This window comes from Orycteropus afer, unplaced genomic scaffold (assembly GCF_000298275.1).
Source record: "Orycteropus afer afer isolate SDZICR_OR568_19922 unplaced genomic scaffold, OryAfe1.0 scaffold00033, whole genome shotgun sequence".
NCBI classification, from domain to species: Eukaryota; Metazoa; Chordata; class Mammalia; order Tubulidentata; family Orycteropodidae; genus Orycteropus; species Orycteropus afer.
Window position 1 is genome coordinate 2,827,207 of NW_006921620.1, and position 19,675 is coordinate 2,846,881.

The 19,675-nt window shown below is 37.3% G+C and overlaps 2 protein-coding genes across 2 annotated transcripts in view; one reads left to right on the forward strand and one right to left on the reverse strand.

Annotated features, from left to right (window-relative positions):
• Positions 1–4,342, forward strand: part of CUNH1orf146 (chromosome unknown C1orf146 homolog) — a 16,951-nt gene extending 12,609 nt beyond the window's left edge. The window contains exons 3-5 of the mRNA XM_007936119.1: positions 2,896–3,064; positions 3,476–3,554; positions 4,223–4,342. Of these exons, the coding sequence (XP_007934310.1) occupies positions 2,896–3,064; positions 3,476–3,554; positions 4,223–4,342 (368 nt within the window). The remainder of the gene's footprint in view (positions 1–2,895; positions 3,065–3,475; positions 3,555–4,222) is intronic.
• A 3,485-nt stretch (positions 4,343–7,827) lies between these two features.
• The window catches only part of GLMN (glomulin, FKBP associated protein), a 43,433-nt gene continuing 31,585 nt past the window's right edge, over positions 7,828–19,675 (reverse strand). Inside the window, exons 16-18 of the mRNA XM_042780307.1 lie at positions 8,948–9,071; positions 8,062–8,144; positions 7,828–7,944 (exon numbers count right to left, since the gene is read on the reverse strand). Of these exons, the coding sequence (XP_042636241.1) occupies positions 7,828–7,944; positions 8,062–8,144; positions 8,948–9,071 (324 nt within the window). The remainder of the gene's footprint in view (positions 7,945–8,061; positions 8,145–8,947; positions 9,072–19,675) is intronic.

Below are 19,675 nucleotides of genomic sequence, written 5' to 3' on the forward strand. Positions count from 1 at the left end.
TCTTAAGTCCTACCACCACAGGAATCTGCGAGAGTGCTGTCTCTTTAAAAATAGTCAAGCCGCTTTTTAAACCTACAAAATGGCGGCGTCCTCCGGACCGACAGAAGTCCACAGCTCAGCCCACCCTTCTCCTCACCTTCTCTGCTTGTTCCCCAGCCCATCATATCCTTGGACTAATTGTTTCCATATGACTTTGATTTTCTTCACTCTTTGCTCCAGATGAGAGAAGACCAGTATTTGCATCTTAGATGGCTGCTCGAAAGCCTTTAAGACCCCAGTCTCTACTCACCAAAATAGGATGTAGAACAAGATTTTTTTGTACTGTGTTGTGCCAGTTGAGCTTGATGTCCCCTGAGACCATGGTCCTGAGCCCATAGGCCCAGTGACTCTTTCCCTCAAGGTGCTTTGTTGTCACTGAGAAGGTACTCCAACTGTGTCCCCAGCTGCTTCTAGAATGTATATGGATATTTTGGTAGCACAAATACACATGTAAGAATATCTTCAGCCAAATCTATCCATGGTCATGGGTATATTCCTGTTCTCCTGTCCACACCTGATCTTCTTACCTGTCTATGCATTTACCCATAGACAGGTGTTCGCTACCACTGGTAATGCAGTATTTGCCTCTGTTGTCTGTATCTTTTGTGCATGTATCTGTGTCCTTCTTTTCCCTACAGTGATTGTACTGGTCACATATTTTTGTTAAATTGCCTTTTCTGGCACCCAAATCAATGCATGACTCTCAGCTGGTGAGAAAATTTCCCCCTCTTCCCTCCCATCCCTGGTAACCAACAAAATTTTCTTTACTTTTTATAATAATGGACTCATACAATGTTTGTCCTTCTGTGATTGACTTACTTCATTCAGCATGCTCAAAACAAACTCACTGCCATCGAGTCGGATCCAACTCATAGTGAGCCCTCCTTGGGTTTCCGAAGTGGTATCTCTACGGAAGTAGATTGCCCAGTCTTGTTTCCAAGGAGTGGCTGGTGGGTTTGAACTACCAGCCTTCTGGTTAGCAGTCAAATGCCTTAGGCACTATGCCACCAGGGCTCTTTCATTCAGCATGTCCTCCAAATTCATCCACATTACTAGGTGATTTGTAGATTCTTCATTATTATTTAATGTTGCATAGTATTCCATTATTTGTGGGTTGTTCATTATTATTTAACATTGCATACTATTCCATTGTGTGAATGTCCTATATAGTTTGGTTATCCAATCATCTGTTGATGGGCACTTAAGTTGTTTCCACCTTTTTGCTATAGTGAACTATAGCAAAACTGCTGTGATGAACATGTCTATTTATATCCTGGATCTCACTTTAGGATGTATTTCTAGTAATGGAATTGTTTGATCAAATGGGATTTCTGTTTCCAATTTTTTACGGAAATGCCATACCATTTTCCACAGTGGCTATACCATTTTCCAGTCCCACCAGCAGTGTATGAGAGAATCTAATCTCTCCACACCCTTGCCAACATTTGTTATTTTCTGCCTTGTTGAGCTTTGCAATTACTGCTGGGGTGAGATGGCCAGTAATTGTGAACCTGTTTATCTTCTTTAGTGAAGTGGAAGACAGGCTCTTTAAAAATTTCTTAGAAATAGATCTCCAGGCTGAAACTATAGTTCAGTCTCTAACTTATCCTGGTAAATTGGAGCCCTCCAGGAAGAAGTAAAATATTTTTGATGAATACCTATCGTGTACCTTGGCCACGTTTTATACATTATCCTACTTAGTCATATTGTCAGAAGGGACCATTCCCTGGAGAAGGATATCATGCTTGGTAAAGTAGAGGGTGCATGAAAAAGGGGAAGATCCTCAATGAGATGGATTGACATAGTGGCCTGCAATGATGGGATCAAGCACAGCAAGGATTGTGAGGAAGATGCAGGACCGGGCAGTGTTTCATTCTGCTGTCCATAGGGTTGCTGAGTTGGGGCCAACTTGATGGCCTCTAACAACTTAATCCTAACAAAGGATTATTATTAACATATTAAAGGAAACAGGTTCAGAGAGGTTTTATAAATTGCCCAAGTTCATACAATTACTATATATTTAGGTTGCTTTCCTCAGATTATGTCTTCCCTACATCTTAAAGAGCTATGATGATTAGATCAGATTTCCCTTCTGAGCTATACTTACAGGTCTCGATACTGGTTCAGAGATCCCAAAAATCTGCTCAGAGTGTATTAATTTATATAATAGTTTATGTTCTAGTAGAAAGGTTTCTCCAACAAGAAATAATTAAAGGTTTGCATAAGACTATCTTTCTTAATTTCCATCTTTTAAAAACCATTATAACAGTGAAAATTAACTTTTTAAATATAATTAATCTTTTAACTAAAATTAAGTATTATTTTCATGTGACCAGTAACTTAGTCTGAAAAAAGAATGGTTATGACCAAAACATTTTCAATAAATAGTAACGTCTTTTTTTGGGGGGGGGGGGGGCGGTACAGAGCACTTCAAATTACCTACATTATTTTGTTGTCTAAGAGGTTTTTTTTTTTTTTTTTTTAAATGGTCATTACTATTCCTCATGGGCGGTTGTTTAATGAACCCAGGTGGCACAGTGGTTTAGCATTTGACTGCTAACCGAAAGGGTGGCAGTTTGAACTCATCAGCCACTCCATGGCAGAAAGATGCAACACTCTCCTTCTGTAAAGATTACAGCCTTGAAATCCCTATGGGACAGTTATCTGTCCAGCAGGGTCACTGTGAGTTGGAAATCAACTCAACAGCCTTGGGTTGGGGTTTATGGGTGGTTGTTTAGGGCCTGGACATCTTTTATTATAGGAATTTTTGTTTGTTAAGTTTACAATAAAATTTTCTATCAATATGACAAAGTAATATTTTGTTACTTGCCACAAATATCACATCACCTTCTCTAGGAGTTGCATTTTTATTGATGGATGCTAAAGAATGCCTTATGTCAGCTGAAGAAATTGTTCTAGCCAAAACTGAGAAGTTTATAAACATTCACCGAAATAGTTTTTTGGTTCTGTCTGCTGCCCTCCATGGCTCCCAGGAATGGAAACTGATGTTCAGGATTCAACAGAGGTATGGAAGAGTATCAGTTCAGACATATTTTTCTGAAATTATACTGTCTTTACTTCAATTGTTAATTATTTTAGGAAGTTTTGTTTTGCTGGAAGATAAACTTAAATGTTAACCTGTTGTGTTTAATGAAGCACAGGTCAAACAGCTATTCTGTGTATTAATGTGACAAGTTTGAGTGTTCATGCTGATTTATGGGATTCTCCTGAAAGGCTTAGGCAAAATGAGTATTTCTTAGTCAATTAAATACTGGCTACAATGCCACCTCAAATCCTCTGTGGAATAAGGCAGGGCATGAAGGAATGAACAAGTAACAAACTAGAGTTTGTTTGATCTTAAGTAGGATTTTTCACCTACTTTGGGTAACAGATATTAAAGTTATATGATCCACATAACTTATAAATTGTTTTTCAGATTCCTGGGTAGAAACTTAAGGATACTTCCAGTACATAACACAGTAAATGCTATTAATCTTATATGCACTATAGCTAAGGTGAGTCACAGTTTAAGAGTCTTGATTTCATGGTGCACACCCTCTTGAACAAGGTTGACAAATATCCCTGCTTCTGTTCCCTTAGAAGTTGCTATTTCAACAAGCAACTCTTTTCCAAGCCTGGACTCACCACTCAAGTTTTCTTAATTTACTTCAGGCACCATTACCAACATATGACTCATTCTAGGCTGAAAGACTATCTGACCACATATACATTGTTGGCCATACTGGTTACCTGTATCTTGAAATTCTACAGTATAAATACCGGTCAGTGTGTCATGAAATATCAGAGTGCAAACATACTATTTCATAGTATGCTCTTCACCAGTTGTCCACTTTGTTTTCATGCTTGCCTTCCTCTGTGGAATATGCCCTGACACCCCTACAATTCCCCCCAGGTAGAGTTATTCCTATTCTAAACTGGAACACATCTCCATTAAAGCAGTTCTTTTAGTATTTATTCTAATTTTCTGTTTACATGTTTGAAAATCTTTGAAGCTAATTAGATGTTTTTTCCTCTCTATAACTCTAATACAACCTATATTTGCCACATATAAAGTGATCAAGAGATACTTGTTGAATGAGTGAAAAGTATTTTTTAATGCGACTTTGTAAAATTACCTTATTTACTTCTGTTAATAATGTTGCACATTTATATCTTCTTCCAGACCACCTCCAAACCATATATAGATAGCATCTGCTACAGAATGATAACAGCTAAAGCTTATGTCATTGAGCAGAGTCCTGTTTGGAAAACACTTCAAAAGATAAAACTGAGTAGTGATTAATTTAACTCAAAGTTATCTTATAAATGCCCTTTTGGAAGAATATTAAAATAAACTTGTTAAGTTATAATATTCAAATATATATTTAAATGTTTTTTAATATTAATTTAAAATAAAATACATAAAATTAAAAGTGATTTTATTCTTAGGAGTTTTGTTGCATAATTCCTTTAATAATGTTAAGAAAAAAATCTAGTACCTACACATATTGTAAAAATCAGGTGGAGATTCTTAATGATACAAAGTAAATTGAGTGGAAAAATATTTGCTAGAAAATAAAAGTATAGAATTTTCTAATTAGCCCCTTAGACTAAAAGAAAAGCTATTCTTTTTAAAAAGGTTTTCCACAAGGGCAGCATGTATTTCTAAAGTTAATCTTTGCACAGTGCTTCCACACTGTAACTTCTGCTGGAGAGATGGTGATGGGACCTTCCCACTGAGACTACTCCTGAGACAAGGAAGGAGAGGGAAGATAAGATAAACAGCTTGTTGTTGTTAGATGCCGTCCATAGTGACCCCTCCTTGGGTTTGAGGCAGTATCACTACGGAAGTAGGATTGCCCAACCTTCCTTCCGAGGAGTGGCTGGTGGGTTTGAACCATCAGCCATCTGGTTAGCAGGCAAGTGTCTTAGCCACTATGCTACCAGAGCTCCAACCAACTAAGTAGTCAAAACAGTCTCTACACTCTTACAGTGGGATGATATCCAGTTTGACCTGAGAAGTTCTAAAATGTAACATAGCATCTAGCTGAAGCAGAAAGTATGTTAGTATTTTTATAAACTCACCACATATACATGAATGAATAAAGGCACTGCAACTGCAATTTATGAAATTATAACACAAAATAATTAGTATGTATTGGATTTTTTAAAGAAGTATTTAAAATACATACAAGGGAATTATTTACCATGTAAATAACTTTTTATAATCAAAGAATATTACTGATCCATGTGTTACTAAGCAAATTCATAAATGAGAAAAGCTACATTTTTCTAATTATTTTATTTTATTTTTGATTTGGGTAAAAGTTTACAGAGCAAATTTACTTTTCATACAGCAGTTCACACAAACTGTCTCGACACTGACTACAATTAACCCCAATGCAACAACTCCCCTCCCACTTCCTCCTGATAGTTACCTCTTCCCTGTGTCCATCCCTGCATGTACTCCTGCCCTGTGAGCTGTCTCCCTGTGCATACACAGCCCTTCTTTCTCCCATGATTGTTCTCTCCAAGGAGTGTATCTACCTCAGGTAAATGTTCAAATCATGTCTGTCTTTTGTTTGGCTGGAAGCCACAGGTGTGGGTTCTATTCCAGACCTGAGGGGCAGCTAGGGGTCATAGTCTCAGTGCTTCCACCAGGCTCTATCAGATCAGCAAACCTGGTCCCCTTTTTTTTTCTTTTCCAAATGATTTTTGAGGTTTTTTCCACATTGTTCTCCCTCTCTATCCAGAATCCCCTTCATAGATCCCCCTCCAAGTGGTTGACAGTGGTAGCTGAGCACCATCTAGTTCTGGTCTCATAGTTGTATAGTATGTGGATCGCATGGTGTACCAGTCGCTAGGACTAATTGTTTCCATGAATCTTTGGTTTTCTTCATTCTTCTTTGCTCTAGATGAGGAGAAACCCATCGTTGCATCTAGATGGCTGCTTGCAAGCTTTTAAGATCCCAGTAGCTCCTCGCCAAAGTAGGAGGTGGAACAATGTTTTGTGGAGTATGTTATGCCAATTGAGCTTGATGTCCCCTGCAATTACAGCCCAGAGCCCACAGGTTCAATTACTCTCTCCCTCTGGGTAGCTGGCTGTGACCAAGAAGTGACTACAACCTTGTCCCTTGTCAGCTCTACTATACCCCTGGGAATTCTTACAGAACATACAAATACACTTGTAGAACCACTGTCTGCCAACCCTATACATGGTCTTGGGTACACTCCCTGCTGAATGTTGTTGTTGTTATGTGCCATCAATTTGGACCTGACTCATAGCAACCCCTCCTTAGGTTTCCGAGACGGTATCACTATGGAAGTAGATTGCCCAACCTTCCGAGGAATGGCGTAGGCATACCTACTAGTTCAGCCTGTCCACACATCTATCCACCCATATACCCGTGTTTGCCTTCACTGACAACACAGTACTATATGTGCAAAAGGGTTCATCTTTGTTGTCTGCACCTCCCATATACCTATTTCTTCCCCTTCCTCAGTGCCACCATGTTGATCACTCACATTTTGGTACAGTGCCCATCTCTTCACCCAAATCAATACTTATCTCTACCTATCTAACAGTGTTCCCTCTCCACCCCTCCCATCCCCGGTAACCAACAAAGAAAATTTCCTTCCATGTATATACCTTTCCTTGACTTTTACAATAACGGACTAATATTTGTCCTTTTGTGATTTACTTATTTCACTCAGCATAATGTCCTTCAAGTTCATCCACATTATGGGTGTTTTGCAGATTCTACATTATTCTTCAGGGTTGCATAGTATTCCATTGTGTGTATATAGTGCTTTGCTTACCGAGGTCTCTTTCCTTTCCATATAAAGTTAGTGATTGGTTTTCCATGTCCTTAAAAAATGTTGATGAGATCTGGATTTGGATTGCATTGAATGTATAGATGGCTTTGGGTAGAATTGACATTTTCACAATGTTCAATCTTCTTGTCCATGAGCATGGGATGTTCTTCCATTCATGTTGATCTCTTATGGTTTCCTGAAATAGTTTTTTAGAGTTTTCTTTGCACAGGTCTTTTGTGTCTCTGGTAAGATTTATTCCCAAGTATTTTATTTTTTTGTTAGCTATTGTAAATGGTATTATTTCCTTATTTCTTTTTCAGCAATCTCTTTGCTGGTATAGAGGAATCCAACTGATTTTTGGATGTTGATCTTGTATCCTTCCATGATGCTAAATCTCTCAATTAGTTCCAGTATATTTTTGACGGAGTCTCTTGGGTTCTCTATGTATAGGATCATATCATCAGCAAACAGGGATAGTGTGACTTCTTCCTTAACAATATGGATGCATTTGATTTCCCTTTCTTGCTTTATGGCCCTGGCTGAACTTCCAGTACAGTGTTAAATAGAAGTGGTGATAGAGGGCATCCTTGTCTGGTTCCTGTTGGCAAGAGGAATGGTTTCAGTCTCTCTCCACTGAGAATAATGTTGGCTGTTGGTTTTGCATCAATGCCTTTTATGTTGAGGAATGTCCCTTGTATTCCTGTTTTGCTGAGAGTTTTGATTAGGAATGGGTGTTGGATTTTATCAAATGCCTTTTCTGCATCAATTGATATGATCATGTGGTCCTTTTTCTTTGTTTTATTTATGTGGTGGATGACGTTGATTGTTTTTCTAATGTTGAACCATCCTTGCATGCCTGATATGAACCCCACTTAGTTAACAATAACTTTTACAGAAAATTTTAAATAAAGGTATTAACAAGTCTTAACAAAATACAGTATTTTGCTAGTTTTTATTTAGGAGGCAGAACCTTCACTTTATCCCAATATTTTCTTCAGAGGTAGACTTTGTTTTTATTTCAATGAGTTCCTCTACTCGAGCTAGAACACTTTCAATCAAATCAAACGTGAAGAGCGCTGAATGTAGGACCTGGATGACAAGAAAAATTAGTATTATTAATTCTGCCTTTAAAGACAAACAAAGCATAACAGAGAAAAATCTTCAGCTATATGTACGCTTGAAAAACTTAGGAAAACTTTAGCTCACCTTAAGCTGCATTTCAGGAGGCATATTAGGCATCTCCTCTCCACATACAGTTACAGAACAAGTATCTTTGGACTTCTGGACTTCTGTAAGAAAAGGAAAAAACTATGTGTCACATCCTTTAAAACAACTCTCAGAGTTCAGTTATAAATTTATAAGCTGCTTTCATCATTCATCAACTGTAAAAAGTATGGCAGTTACTTGTGTCAATTATTGTTAATGCTTGAAAGCTCAGAGTATGTTTAAACCATAAGCAAAAAAAAAAAAAAATTAAACATCAATATTACATTTTATAACATGTAAATTAATGCTGCTTTAGGTGAATAGCATTATATTGGCATGTATAGAAAATGAAAGTTTATAAAAATATTTCATCAGTATATAATCATATTTACACCCAATACACTAAAAAAGACAATTTCTAGTAATGACTATAGAAATACAATCATATCTATTTGGAAATGATTACAAGAAAACATATAACTGCTGACTTGAAAGTAATTCTAGATCTAAATTTTCCATAATTAGTAGATTTATTTGGGGGTGAGGTAGGGGGTAGACCCAACATAACCAAAGGAAGTAAAATGGTACCTAAACAGAAATAATGCAGTCAATCATATCATCAATCAGAACTTGAGGCTTTAAACCAGAATGTGCTTTGAGTCAACTCTTTGTTAGCCTAATTTCAATGTTAATTAACTTCTGGAGTGGCTAAAAATCATTTTGATAATAAAAAAAAAAGTTTTAGCTGTCATTTTTCCTTGTCTGGTATAAATTAAAGAAGTACAAGATTTTTTTTTTTAAAAAAAGTCTTTACTATGAATATATATGTGACAGTTCCAAAATATGTTTTTAGACCTAACTGAAAATGAAGTTACACATTACCAACCGTGGCTATTTTCTTGGTTATTTTTAATTTCTGCTTCATAATGTGCTTTTGACATATTAAGTCCTGTGTGGAGTGGCTTTAAGAAATTATTTTCAATCTTCCCAAGTTCTGTCCATAATCCAGTCTGTTCAGAAGAATTAATGAAAGAATTAGTTATTTGGTTCAACATATACTGATTGTCTACTATTACTAAACATGTGCTAAGAGCTGGAGAAACCAAAATGAGTAAGGCATAGTCCTTGCCCTTCGAAGATGTTGCTGTCTACTTGAGAATTTTTTTTTTTTTAATTTTTATTGTGATTTGGTTGAAAGTTTACGGAGCAAATTCATTTTCCATACAGCAGCTCACATACAGTTGGTCTCATGACCTTGACTGCAATTTCCCACAACACAACAGCTCTCTTCTCACCTCTTCCCCATAGTTTCCTCTTCCCTGTGTCCTTCCCACCCATGCACTCCTGCCTCCCCTCCGAGCTGTCTCCTGTGCATACACAGCCCTTCTATTCTTACTATGTAGAGTTTTATGTTGCACAATACATTCATCACTGTATCTAGTTAGTTTATGTGAGTATCAATCAAAACAAAAAATGTTCTTAGGGCAGTATATTCATTACTATTCCATTTGGGCAGCTCCTAGTTTTGAGATCTGTAACTTAACAGGTTTTAGAAAGTTATTTGAGGATAATCCAGTCTGCGAAACTTCTCTTCACCTACAAACCACCTCCAGAATGACTCTACTCTGTGCACCCCCCTTCAAACATTGACCTTTCGATCGATAGCCTTGCCACAGATCTAGTTCACAGGATTATCTTCTCTATTGATAGCTTTCCTAAGCTGATTTGGACTTCCTTGGTGTGTAAAGAAGCCCTGATGGTACAGTGGTTGAGCACTTGGCTGATAACCAAAAGGCTGGTGGTTCAAACCCCCAGCCAATCCATGGAAGAAAGATGTGGCAATCTACTTCCATAAAGATTACAGGCTTGGAAACCCTATTGGGAAGTTCTACTATGTCTTACAAGCTAGGAATCGAAGTCACAATTGACTCAATGGCAACAGGTTTGGTTTTGTTTGGGCTTTGATGCCCATTGTAGATAGAGATTTTACCTGCTTAGCACAGCTTAGAGTTGTCACTTGTGTTAGAAGTTGTTATTCTAAGAGCATGTCTTCCTGTAGCACTAAAAAAGGGGACTGATGAAGTCTTAATTTTATAGAAAGAGAAGGGAGGAAGAGAGCAAGAAAGAAACAGTAAGGAAGGAACAAAGGAAGGAAGGCTACTGATACTCTTTCCAGTTAGTCTTTAAAAAAAAACAAACTTAGGTTAAAAAAGAAAGTTAGAAACCCAATTATCCTTAACTGGGACAATGAAAACCTATTTTATAATGAACTTATTCTGATCCAAGGCATTCTACTCAAGGCCCTCAAAATATAATCTACACATATCTATTTTGAATATTGATAACTCCTACAACTGTCTCATATATCCTTTTCATGTAAACCTATCCTTTCTCATTTCTCCTGTAGTGCTAGGAAAAGTGCTAGGGAAGAACTAGATAAAGAACCAAAACCTTTAACAATATGCATACTCATTCATTCAGCTTCTATGAACTTATTTACTCTGGGGAAATAATAAAAGATGTTGTAATGACTCTATTGCAGAGATGCTTACAGAAATAGTTTATTAATTAAATTATTTCACAACAGGGATAAGAAATAAATTGTGGTATGCTTACACCATGGAAATCTATAATACAAAGCCATTGAATATTTTTCTTTAGGACATATTGTTGAGTAGATAAAAAGGTTATAAAAAGTATGTTTTGTATAGTATCTCATTTTTCTTTTAAAAAGTCAAGTACAGTTGTGCTAACATAGAGCCTCAAAACCAAAAACCAAACTCACTGCTGTCATTTTTGACTCCTTGGGTTTCCAAGGCAGTATCTCTACAGAAGTAGATTGCCCAGTCTTCCTTCTGAGGAGTGGCTGGTGGATTTGAACCACCAGCCTTCTGGTTAGCAGAGAAGGATATAAACTATATCAACAATGAGTGACGGGATTTTGATTTTCTTTTTGCTTATTTATTCTGATTTTAAAACAATGAACCTTAATTTTATGATTTTTAAAAAATTGTTTTTAAATATGTTTTTAAACTTCTATTAATAGAAAATTTTCTTGTCCTCTCATGGCCAACATAAGTTATGCAGCAGTGCAGCAGAAATTTCTTCAACCACCATAGTCATGCAGGTTGAGGATGTGATATTTCTCCTATTTTCATCACTCCCTCCAGCCTCTTCTTTTTCTTTTTCTGTTCCTTTTTCTCCTTTCTCCCTTGCCTTTACCTTGGGTAGAACTCATTACTTACTGCCCAATCTCACTGATCTCACTGATGACTTCAAGACTAAAAGTTAGGTTACTAGTAACTCTCTCACTCAAAAACTCACTGCTGTGGAGTTGGATCTGACTCATAGCGACTCCTCCTCAGGCTTCCGAGGCAGTATCACTATGGAAGTAGACTGCTCAATCTTCCTTCTGAGGAACAGAAGGGTTTGAACTGCCTGCCTTCTGGTTAGCAGTCAAATGCCTTAGGTACTACACTACCAGAGTACCCAATAACTCTTTACAAATACATTATTATTATTATTACTATTGAAACAGTCAAACATAAGAGTATAGAGAAAATACCCTTTAACCCCAGCTTTTTCAAATCTAAGTGCTTTACCATAGTTACATTTAAAAAAAAAGAAAATTAGATATGGTGTGTCCTGGTGGCACAATGGTTAAACACTTGGCTGATAACTAAAAGGCTTAATCCCCTTTGTTCAAGAATTAGCCATTAACTAAAACTTGACTGACTGTACAGCATTCCCAATGTATCCTTAACCAATTTACTGTAATTTTACATGTTTTAAAACTTATATAAATGGAATCATACTGTACACATTGTGCTTCAGCTTTGGTGTTATTTGTTTCAGCTCTAATTCTTTCATTTGAATTGGTTTATAACCTGGTTGCCATTGAGTTGATTCAGACTTATGGTGACCTCATGTGTTCTACAAAATAAAACTGCTCCATAGTGTTTTCTTGGCTGAAATCTTCTGCAGAAGCAGATCAACAATCCTTCCTTTTGCAGTGTCATTGAGTGGGTTCAAATTGCCAGCCTTTCAGAAGTGGATAAGCATAAACTGTTTGCACTACCCAGGGATCTGAATTGGTGTGTAGGCATTCTATTGTACACAATTTACTATTTTTTTTAGTACTTGAAACAATGCTACTATATTATGTTTTCCTATTCACACAGGGTGAAAGTTTTTCTACGGTAGCATTTTAAAAAATATTTTCACTATGACCCACAGTAAGAAATATATATTACAACCCAACAAATGTATATATAATTGAAACAAAAGTTTTGCAAAGAAACCCATTCTGTATATAAACCAAAAAACTAAACTCACTGCCACTGAGTAGATTCCAACTTAGAGTGACTCCTATTGGGTTTCCTAGGCTGCACCTCTTTACAGAAGTAGACTGCCCTATTTTCCTTCTGCAGAACAGCTAGTGGGTTTGAACTGCTGACCCAGTTAGCAGGCAATGGGTCAACCACAGCGCCTTTATTCTCTGTATATCTATGTACAATATTTAAATGTATATAGAAAAACTATAAAATTCAAAAATAAACATTAAGGGACTTCAACAAGATGGCAGAATAGTCAGACAAGCTATCCAGATCCTCTACAACAAAGAAACGAGAAACCAACTGAAACGGATACAGATGATAATCCTGAAATCCTGAGCTTCAAAGGCAAGGATAAAGAAGTGGATGGCACTGTGGTTAAAGCACTAGGCTGCTAACCAAAAGGCTGGCAGTTAAAAACCACCAGATGCTCCATAGGAAAAAGACGGCAGACTGCTTTTGTAAAGATTTATAGCTTTGGAAACCCCAAGGGGCAATTCTATTCTGTCCTATAGGGTCACTATTAGAATTGACACGATGGCAGTGAGTTTGGTTTTTTTGGGCAGTAGAAAAAACAATGGAAACAATATATAAAGAGATAGATGGAGCTGTGGACTGCTGACTGGCCTGACGGTATGGCTATTTTGAGTATTTGTAAGAGGCAATTGGGGTAGCAACCTAATAAGTGGTTCTCCGTGCTAACAGCTGCTTGGATATCCACACTGGTGGCTGATAACTACAACGGTGTGACATTCCCTTTGTACTTTGCACCCTCATGGTAATTGGAGGCATGGCCATCCTCCATCCCCACCCACCTTCTGCAGCAGCAGGAATTCCAGCCCAGATAGGGTGCCTGTCACCAGCTGCCTTCTGGGCAGGCAGGAACTGGTTCCAGGATCACGTGTCCTTCTCCAGCCACCTTTTGGGACAGAAGAAACTTTCTCTCTGGGAACAGGGACCCTGCTGCACCCAACTGCTCTTTGTATCAACAAGAACTCATCTGGGTTCAGACACCTTGTTCACCAGTTACCTTTTGGGTAGGAAAGAACTAGTTCTGGGACCAACCACCCTGGTCCTAGCTGCCTGTTGGGCCAGCAGAAACTTTTTATGGGACTAGGTACACCAACACCACTTTGGGTCAACAGGACCTTCTGGGACCAGGCACCCTGCCCACAGCTGCCTTTTAGGCTGGCAGGAACACCTTCTAGAAATAGGTGCCTGCTTAACCAGCAGGGACACTGCTGCCCCAAGTTTTCTTTTTTTATTTTTCCCAATTGACTATTTTCCTACTTTCTTTCCTTTCCCTGGTTCTTGTTTTATTTTCCTTGTTCCCTTTTTTCTTTCTTCTTTTTTCTTTTCTTTTTTTCCATCCCCTGCTTTTCTTTCTGTATTTTTCTTTACTATTCTTTCTCTTGCTTTCTTTTCTTTTTCCTCCTCTCCAGATTTTTCCTTTTTGTCCTTCTCTTGTCCCCCCTTTCTTTTACTTGTTTTCTTTTTGTGGAGGGGTTGGCTGTTTATGCTGTTGGTGTTTTTTTATTCTTATTTTTATCTTTTTACTAGTGTTTCACTGTGCCCACACAACTAACTAAATCTGCACCTCCTGCTGCCCACCCACTAGGCGAGGGCCACCACCTGCTTCTGTACCAACGTATCAATGACAGATGGCCTCCAATACCAGTTGAACTTGCCCTCAACTGCTTTACATGAACAATGAATAGAAATCTGTACACACATTCTAATCTTCTAACACACCTTCCAGGAGACAGACAGTGAGTTCCTAAGTGCCCAAGTGCTGCCAAACGAGTGAAAAGAGTACATACCAGTCCCACTCACTTGGATATATCAAAACAAAATAAAGCAAAACAAACAAACAAACAAAAAACCCACTTTGCTGAGGAAGAAGTGGCACTCAAACAGCATGACAAGGAATGCAAAAGAATTATATTTAGGTGCCTTTGTAATGCCTAAGGCATTTGACTGCTAATCAGAAGGCTGGTGATTCAAACCCATCAGCCACTCCTTGGAAGAAAGATTGGGCAATCTACTTCTGTAGTGATACCGCCTCAGAAACCCAAGGAGAGGTCGCTGTAAGTCGGATCTGACTTGATGGCAGTGAGTCCCGTCCCACCCCCCCCCCGGGTGGATTCAGAATCAGATCAAGGAAAACAACAAAATTACAAAAAACACAGATAAAACTTTAGAGTAATGCAAGAAAACAATACAAGAACTGACAAAAAATTAGAAACCAGGCAAAAACAGCAAACAGAAATCCAGAACATTCATAAGAAGATTTCTGAAGTAGGTAACACATTAGAAGACCAAAGGAGTACAAATGAATCAATGGAAGAGAGAATTAGCAAGACTGAAGACAAATCTCTCAATACTACTTTGTTAAGGGAACAATTAGAATAAAGAACCAAAAAAAAGACAGTCTTGAGATTTATGTGGGACACCATCAAGAGGAATAACATACACGTGATCAGAATTCTTTAACAGAGAATCAAATAAAACCAAAGAAAATGGTTTAAGGTTTGTTGGAAGGGAATTTCCTTGTAACATTAAAGACAAGAAAAAGTTCAACAAACCCTAACCAGGACAGACCTCAAAATAAAATCACCAAGACATATCATAGGAGCTCTGGTAGCATAGTGGCTAAAGCACTTGACTGCTAACCAGAAGGCTAGCGGTTCAAACCCACCAGCCACTCCTTGGAAGGAAGGTTGGGCAATCCTACTTCTGTAGTGATACTGCCTCGGAAACCCAAGGAGGGGTTGCTATGAGTCGGGGCCGACTTGACAGCACATAACAACAACAAGAAGACATATCATAATCAAAGTTACCAAAACCAAAGAATCCTGAAAGTAGCTGGGGAAAAACAAAAAGTTACCTACAAGGGGCAACCAATAAGACTAAGCTCTGATTTCTCAGGAGAAACCATGCAGGCAAAAAGGCAATGGGATGATACATACAAAACTCTGAAAGAAAAAAAACTGCCAACCAAGAATTACATACCCAGCAAAACTCTCCCTCAAATATAACACATTTCCAGACAAACAGAAATTAAGAGAATTTGTAAAAACCAGGCCAACTTTACAAGAGATCCTAAAGGCCTTTAGACAGAAAACAAGTTAACAGCAAACAATCTGTGATTAACACACATGAAAACATAACCCAGAAGTATCCAAAGTGAAATAAACTTACAAAATGAAAAAAGGGAAGCAGAGACATCAATTTGGACATGAGGACAACTACAAAGCAAAATTAAGGAATAAACAGTATAGTTACAGAACATCCAAATACAGGAAGTTAAGATGATTTTGAGATAGAACAGACTGTTTTAAACTTGGTAAAACAATATAAGAACTGACAAAAAATTAGAAACCATGCAAAAATAGCAAACAGAAATCCAGACGATTCAGATGAAGATTTCAGAAGTAGGTAACACACTAGAAGACCAAAGGAGTATAAATGAATCAATGGAAAACAGAATGGTAAGAAAATAATAAATGAGAGTAAACACAAAGTAAATCTTTTATTTATTTATTTAATTTTTTTGCAGTGTTGCCTCCCCTCCCACCCCTGGTAACCAACACAGTTTCCTTCCGTATATTAACCTATCTTTGACTTTTTACAATAATGAGCTCAAAGTAAATTAATAAACCTCTTCAGAAAAAGAGGAAAGTCATAAATATTTATTAAGCACTCAAACATTAGCACTGAAGGAACTGATTTTAAAAATTCATAAAAAAAATGAGCTCATCAGAGAAAATTATACAAAACAAAGAAATCAGCAACACCACAAAAAAACACATAGCAAAATGACAGCAATAAATTCATATTTTTAGCAAATTACACTCAAATATGAGTTCACTCAATGTAAATGGATTAAATGTACTAATCAAGAGACAGAGTTGCAGAAAAGAAAACATGACCCATCAATATGCTGTCTGCAGGTGACACATCTTAGAAACAAAGACAAAGCTAGACCAAAAATCAGAGGTTGGTGTGGTAGTTAAGTCTGTGTGTCAACTTGGCTGGACCATGGCTTTGAGTAGCTGGGCAGCTAGATGTAGTTATAACCCATGATGTTGAATGTGGTGTAATTAACTCCATAGGGAATCTACTGTAAGATGTTTATCAGTGGAAAGAGAGTTGCCTTTGGGGTGTGGCCTGCTTTCGGTATATATGGAGAAACTTTGGGAAAGGTCCTTAGCTTTTGGCACATATGGATGCTGCATTTGGTTGAGTCTTCATCTCAGTGTCCTGTCATGTTGCTTGCTGATCTTGGGATTGTTTCTTGAGTTGAACTAGTGGCCTGCTGTGTTGTCTACTAATCTTGGGACTGTGCCATTTTACTTGTTGCTCTTGGGTTTGTCAGCCTCAGCAGCCAGGAGCTTTGTGAGTCATAAAAAGCCTCCAGTTCTAGTGGGCCTGGAACAGGAAGCAGAGCTGAAACTCAAGGAGTAGTTTTTTTTTTTCAAAGAACCAACTCCTAGTATTCTATTTTTCTGCTTTCTCTTTCATTTATTTCTGCTCAAATCTTTATTGTTTCTCTTCTTCTGGTAACTTTAGCCTTTTTTTTTTTTTTGGCTGCTCTTTTCCTAATTGTTGGAGACGCTGAGTTTAGGTATTGATTTTGGCTCTTTATTTTCTGATGTGTGCATCTGTTGCTATAAATAGCCCTCTGATCACTGCTTTTGCTATGTCCCAAAGACTTTGGTATGCTGTGTTTTCATATTTGATTCAAGGGATTTTTTAATAATCACTCTTTTTTAAGTTTTTAAGCAGGGTATTATTCAGTTTCCCTGTGTTTGCTTTTTTCCCTTGATCTTCCTATTACTGATTTCTCATTTTATGGCACTGTGATCTGAGAAGATGCTGTGCAATATTTTGATATTTTTAAATTTATTAAGGCTTGTGTTACAGTCTAATATATGATCTATTCTAGAGAATGTTCCATGTGTACCAGAAAAGACAGTATATTGTGTTGTTGCTGTGTGAAGTATTCTATAAACTCACCAGCCACTCCTCAGAAGGAAGACTGGGCAATCTACTTCCATAGTGATACTGCCTCGGAAACCAAAGGAAAGGTCACTATGAGTCGGAGACGACTTGATGGCACATAACAACAACAACAACAATAACAACTGGTAAAATGACAAGAACATAGACCAATAGAATAGAATTAAACAAAACTACATCCATCCACCTATGGACAGCTCATCTTTGACAAAGGGCCAAAACTCATTAAATGGGGAAGAGATAGTGTCTCTAATAAATGATGCTGGCAAAACTGGACATCCATTTGCAGAAAAAATGAAACAGGACCCATATCTCATCTCACACCATATACAAAAACAAACTCAAGAGGGATCAAAGACCTGAACATAAAACCTAAAACCATAAAGACCATCAACAAAAAAATAGGGACAAACTCAGGGGCCCTATACATGGCATAAATACACTCTCAAACATAACATAAAATGCACAAACACCAGAAGACAAAATAGATGACTAGCACCACCCAAAATCAAGACACTTGTGCACATCAAAAAGGAGCTCTGGTGTTGTAGTGGTTAGGGCATTTGGCTGCTAACCAAAAAGTCAGTGGCTCAAACTCACCAGCCACTCCACGGAAGTAAGATAAGGCCGTCTGCTCTGTAAAGACTCACAACATTGAAAACCCAATAGGGGTTGCTATGAGTCAGAATCAACTCAATGGCAGTTAATTTGTTTCCTTTTATTTTGGCTCATCAAAAGACTTCACCAAAAGAGTAAAAAGAGAACCCACAGACAGAAAAAAAAATTTGGCAGCAACCTATTGAACAATAAAATTTATAGAAAATTTATAGAAAATTTCAACACCTCAACAACAAAAAAACAAATAATCCTACTGAAAAATAGGCAGAGAACATGAACAGACACTTCACCAAAGATGACATTCAGGCAGCCAACAAACACATGAAGAAGTGCTCAAGATTATTAGCCATTAGAGAGATGGAAATAAAAAGAATAATGAGATATTATCTCACCCCAGTGCTAATAGCAAAGTTCAGAAAACAAGAAATTCTGGTGAGGGTGTGAAGAGACTGGAATCTTTATACACTGATGGTGGGACCCTAAAATGGTGCAACACTGTGGAAAATGGTATGACACTTCTTTATAAAGCTGGAAATAGAAATATAATATGATCCAGCAATCCCACTACTAGGTATTTGTCTCAAAATGTGACATGAACAGATATATGCACACCCATGTTCACTGCAGCACTACTGACAATAGCAAAAAGATGGAAACAACCTAAATGCCCATCAACAGAGGAATGGATCGACAAACTATGGTACATACACACAATGGAAACTATGCAATGTTAAAGAACAATGATGAAATCTACAAAACATAACATCAACGAACTTAGAGGCCATTAGAGGTCAATCACAAAAGGGCAAATGTTATATAAGACCACTATTGTAAGAAATCAAGAAACGGGTTTCAGAAAAACAGAAATATACTTTGATGGCTACAAGGAGTGGGTGGGGAAGGGAGGGTAACTAACTAGAGGATAGACTAGAGGATAGATACATACTAACTTGAGCAAGGAAAAGGTTAAGTATGGATACTGTTTATATGCAAAGCAATTCAAAATATAGTTAGTTTAATAATGAGCTGCATCTCTGAATATTTTATAAAGTATATACATACACAAAAAAAAACCCAACAGAAACAGCAGTTAAATTCTTTAAATATAATTTCAATAGTTTTGTATATAAAACCATAAATAAGTAAGTAAATAAACATTAAGGATTTTTTATATGATTAATGGGAGTGCTTGCCTGCCCAGTCTTAACACAATACAGAGCCTGATTCTTTCCTTTTTATTTAAGTCAGATATGTTGAGGTATTGTGCTTATACAGTAAAATATCTTTTTGAAGTAATATAGTTCCGAGTTTCAACAAATATATATTGTTGTATAATTGCCACCATTATCAAGATAGAGAATTTCCATGATCCTAAAAAGCCCCTTTGTAGTGAATCCCCTTCCCCACCCCAACCAACCATCTAATTTTTGTTTATATAATTTTTGCCTTTTACAGAATGTCATATAAATGGAATCATACAGTATATAGCCCTTTGTTTGATGCATCATATCCATATATACTGTAAGAATAATTTTTCAGTCCCTTGTGAGTCAATTTCTCTTTTGCCAACTGGCAATATTCAGAGTCTTGATTGAGTAGGTTTGAGGTTGACCCCAGGAATTTGCATTTAAAAAAAAAAA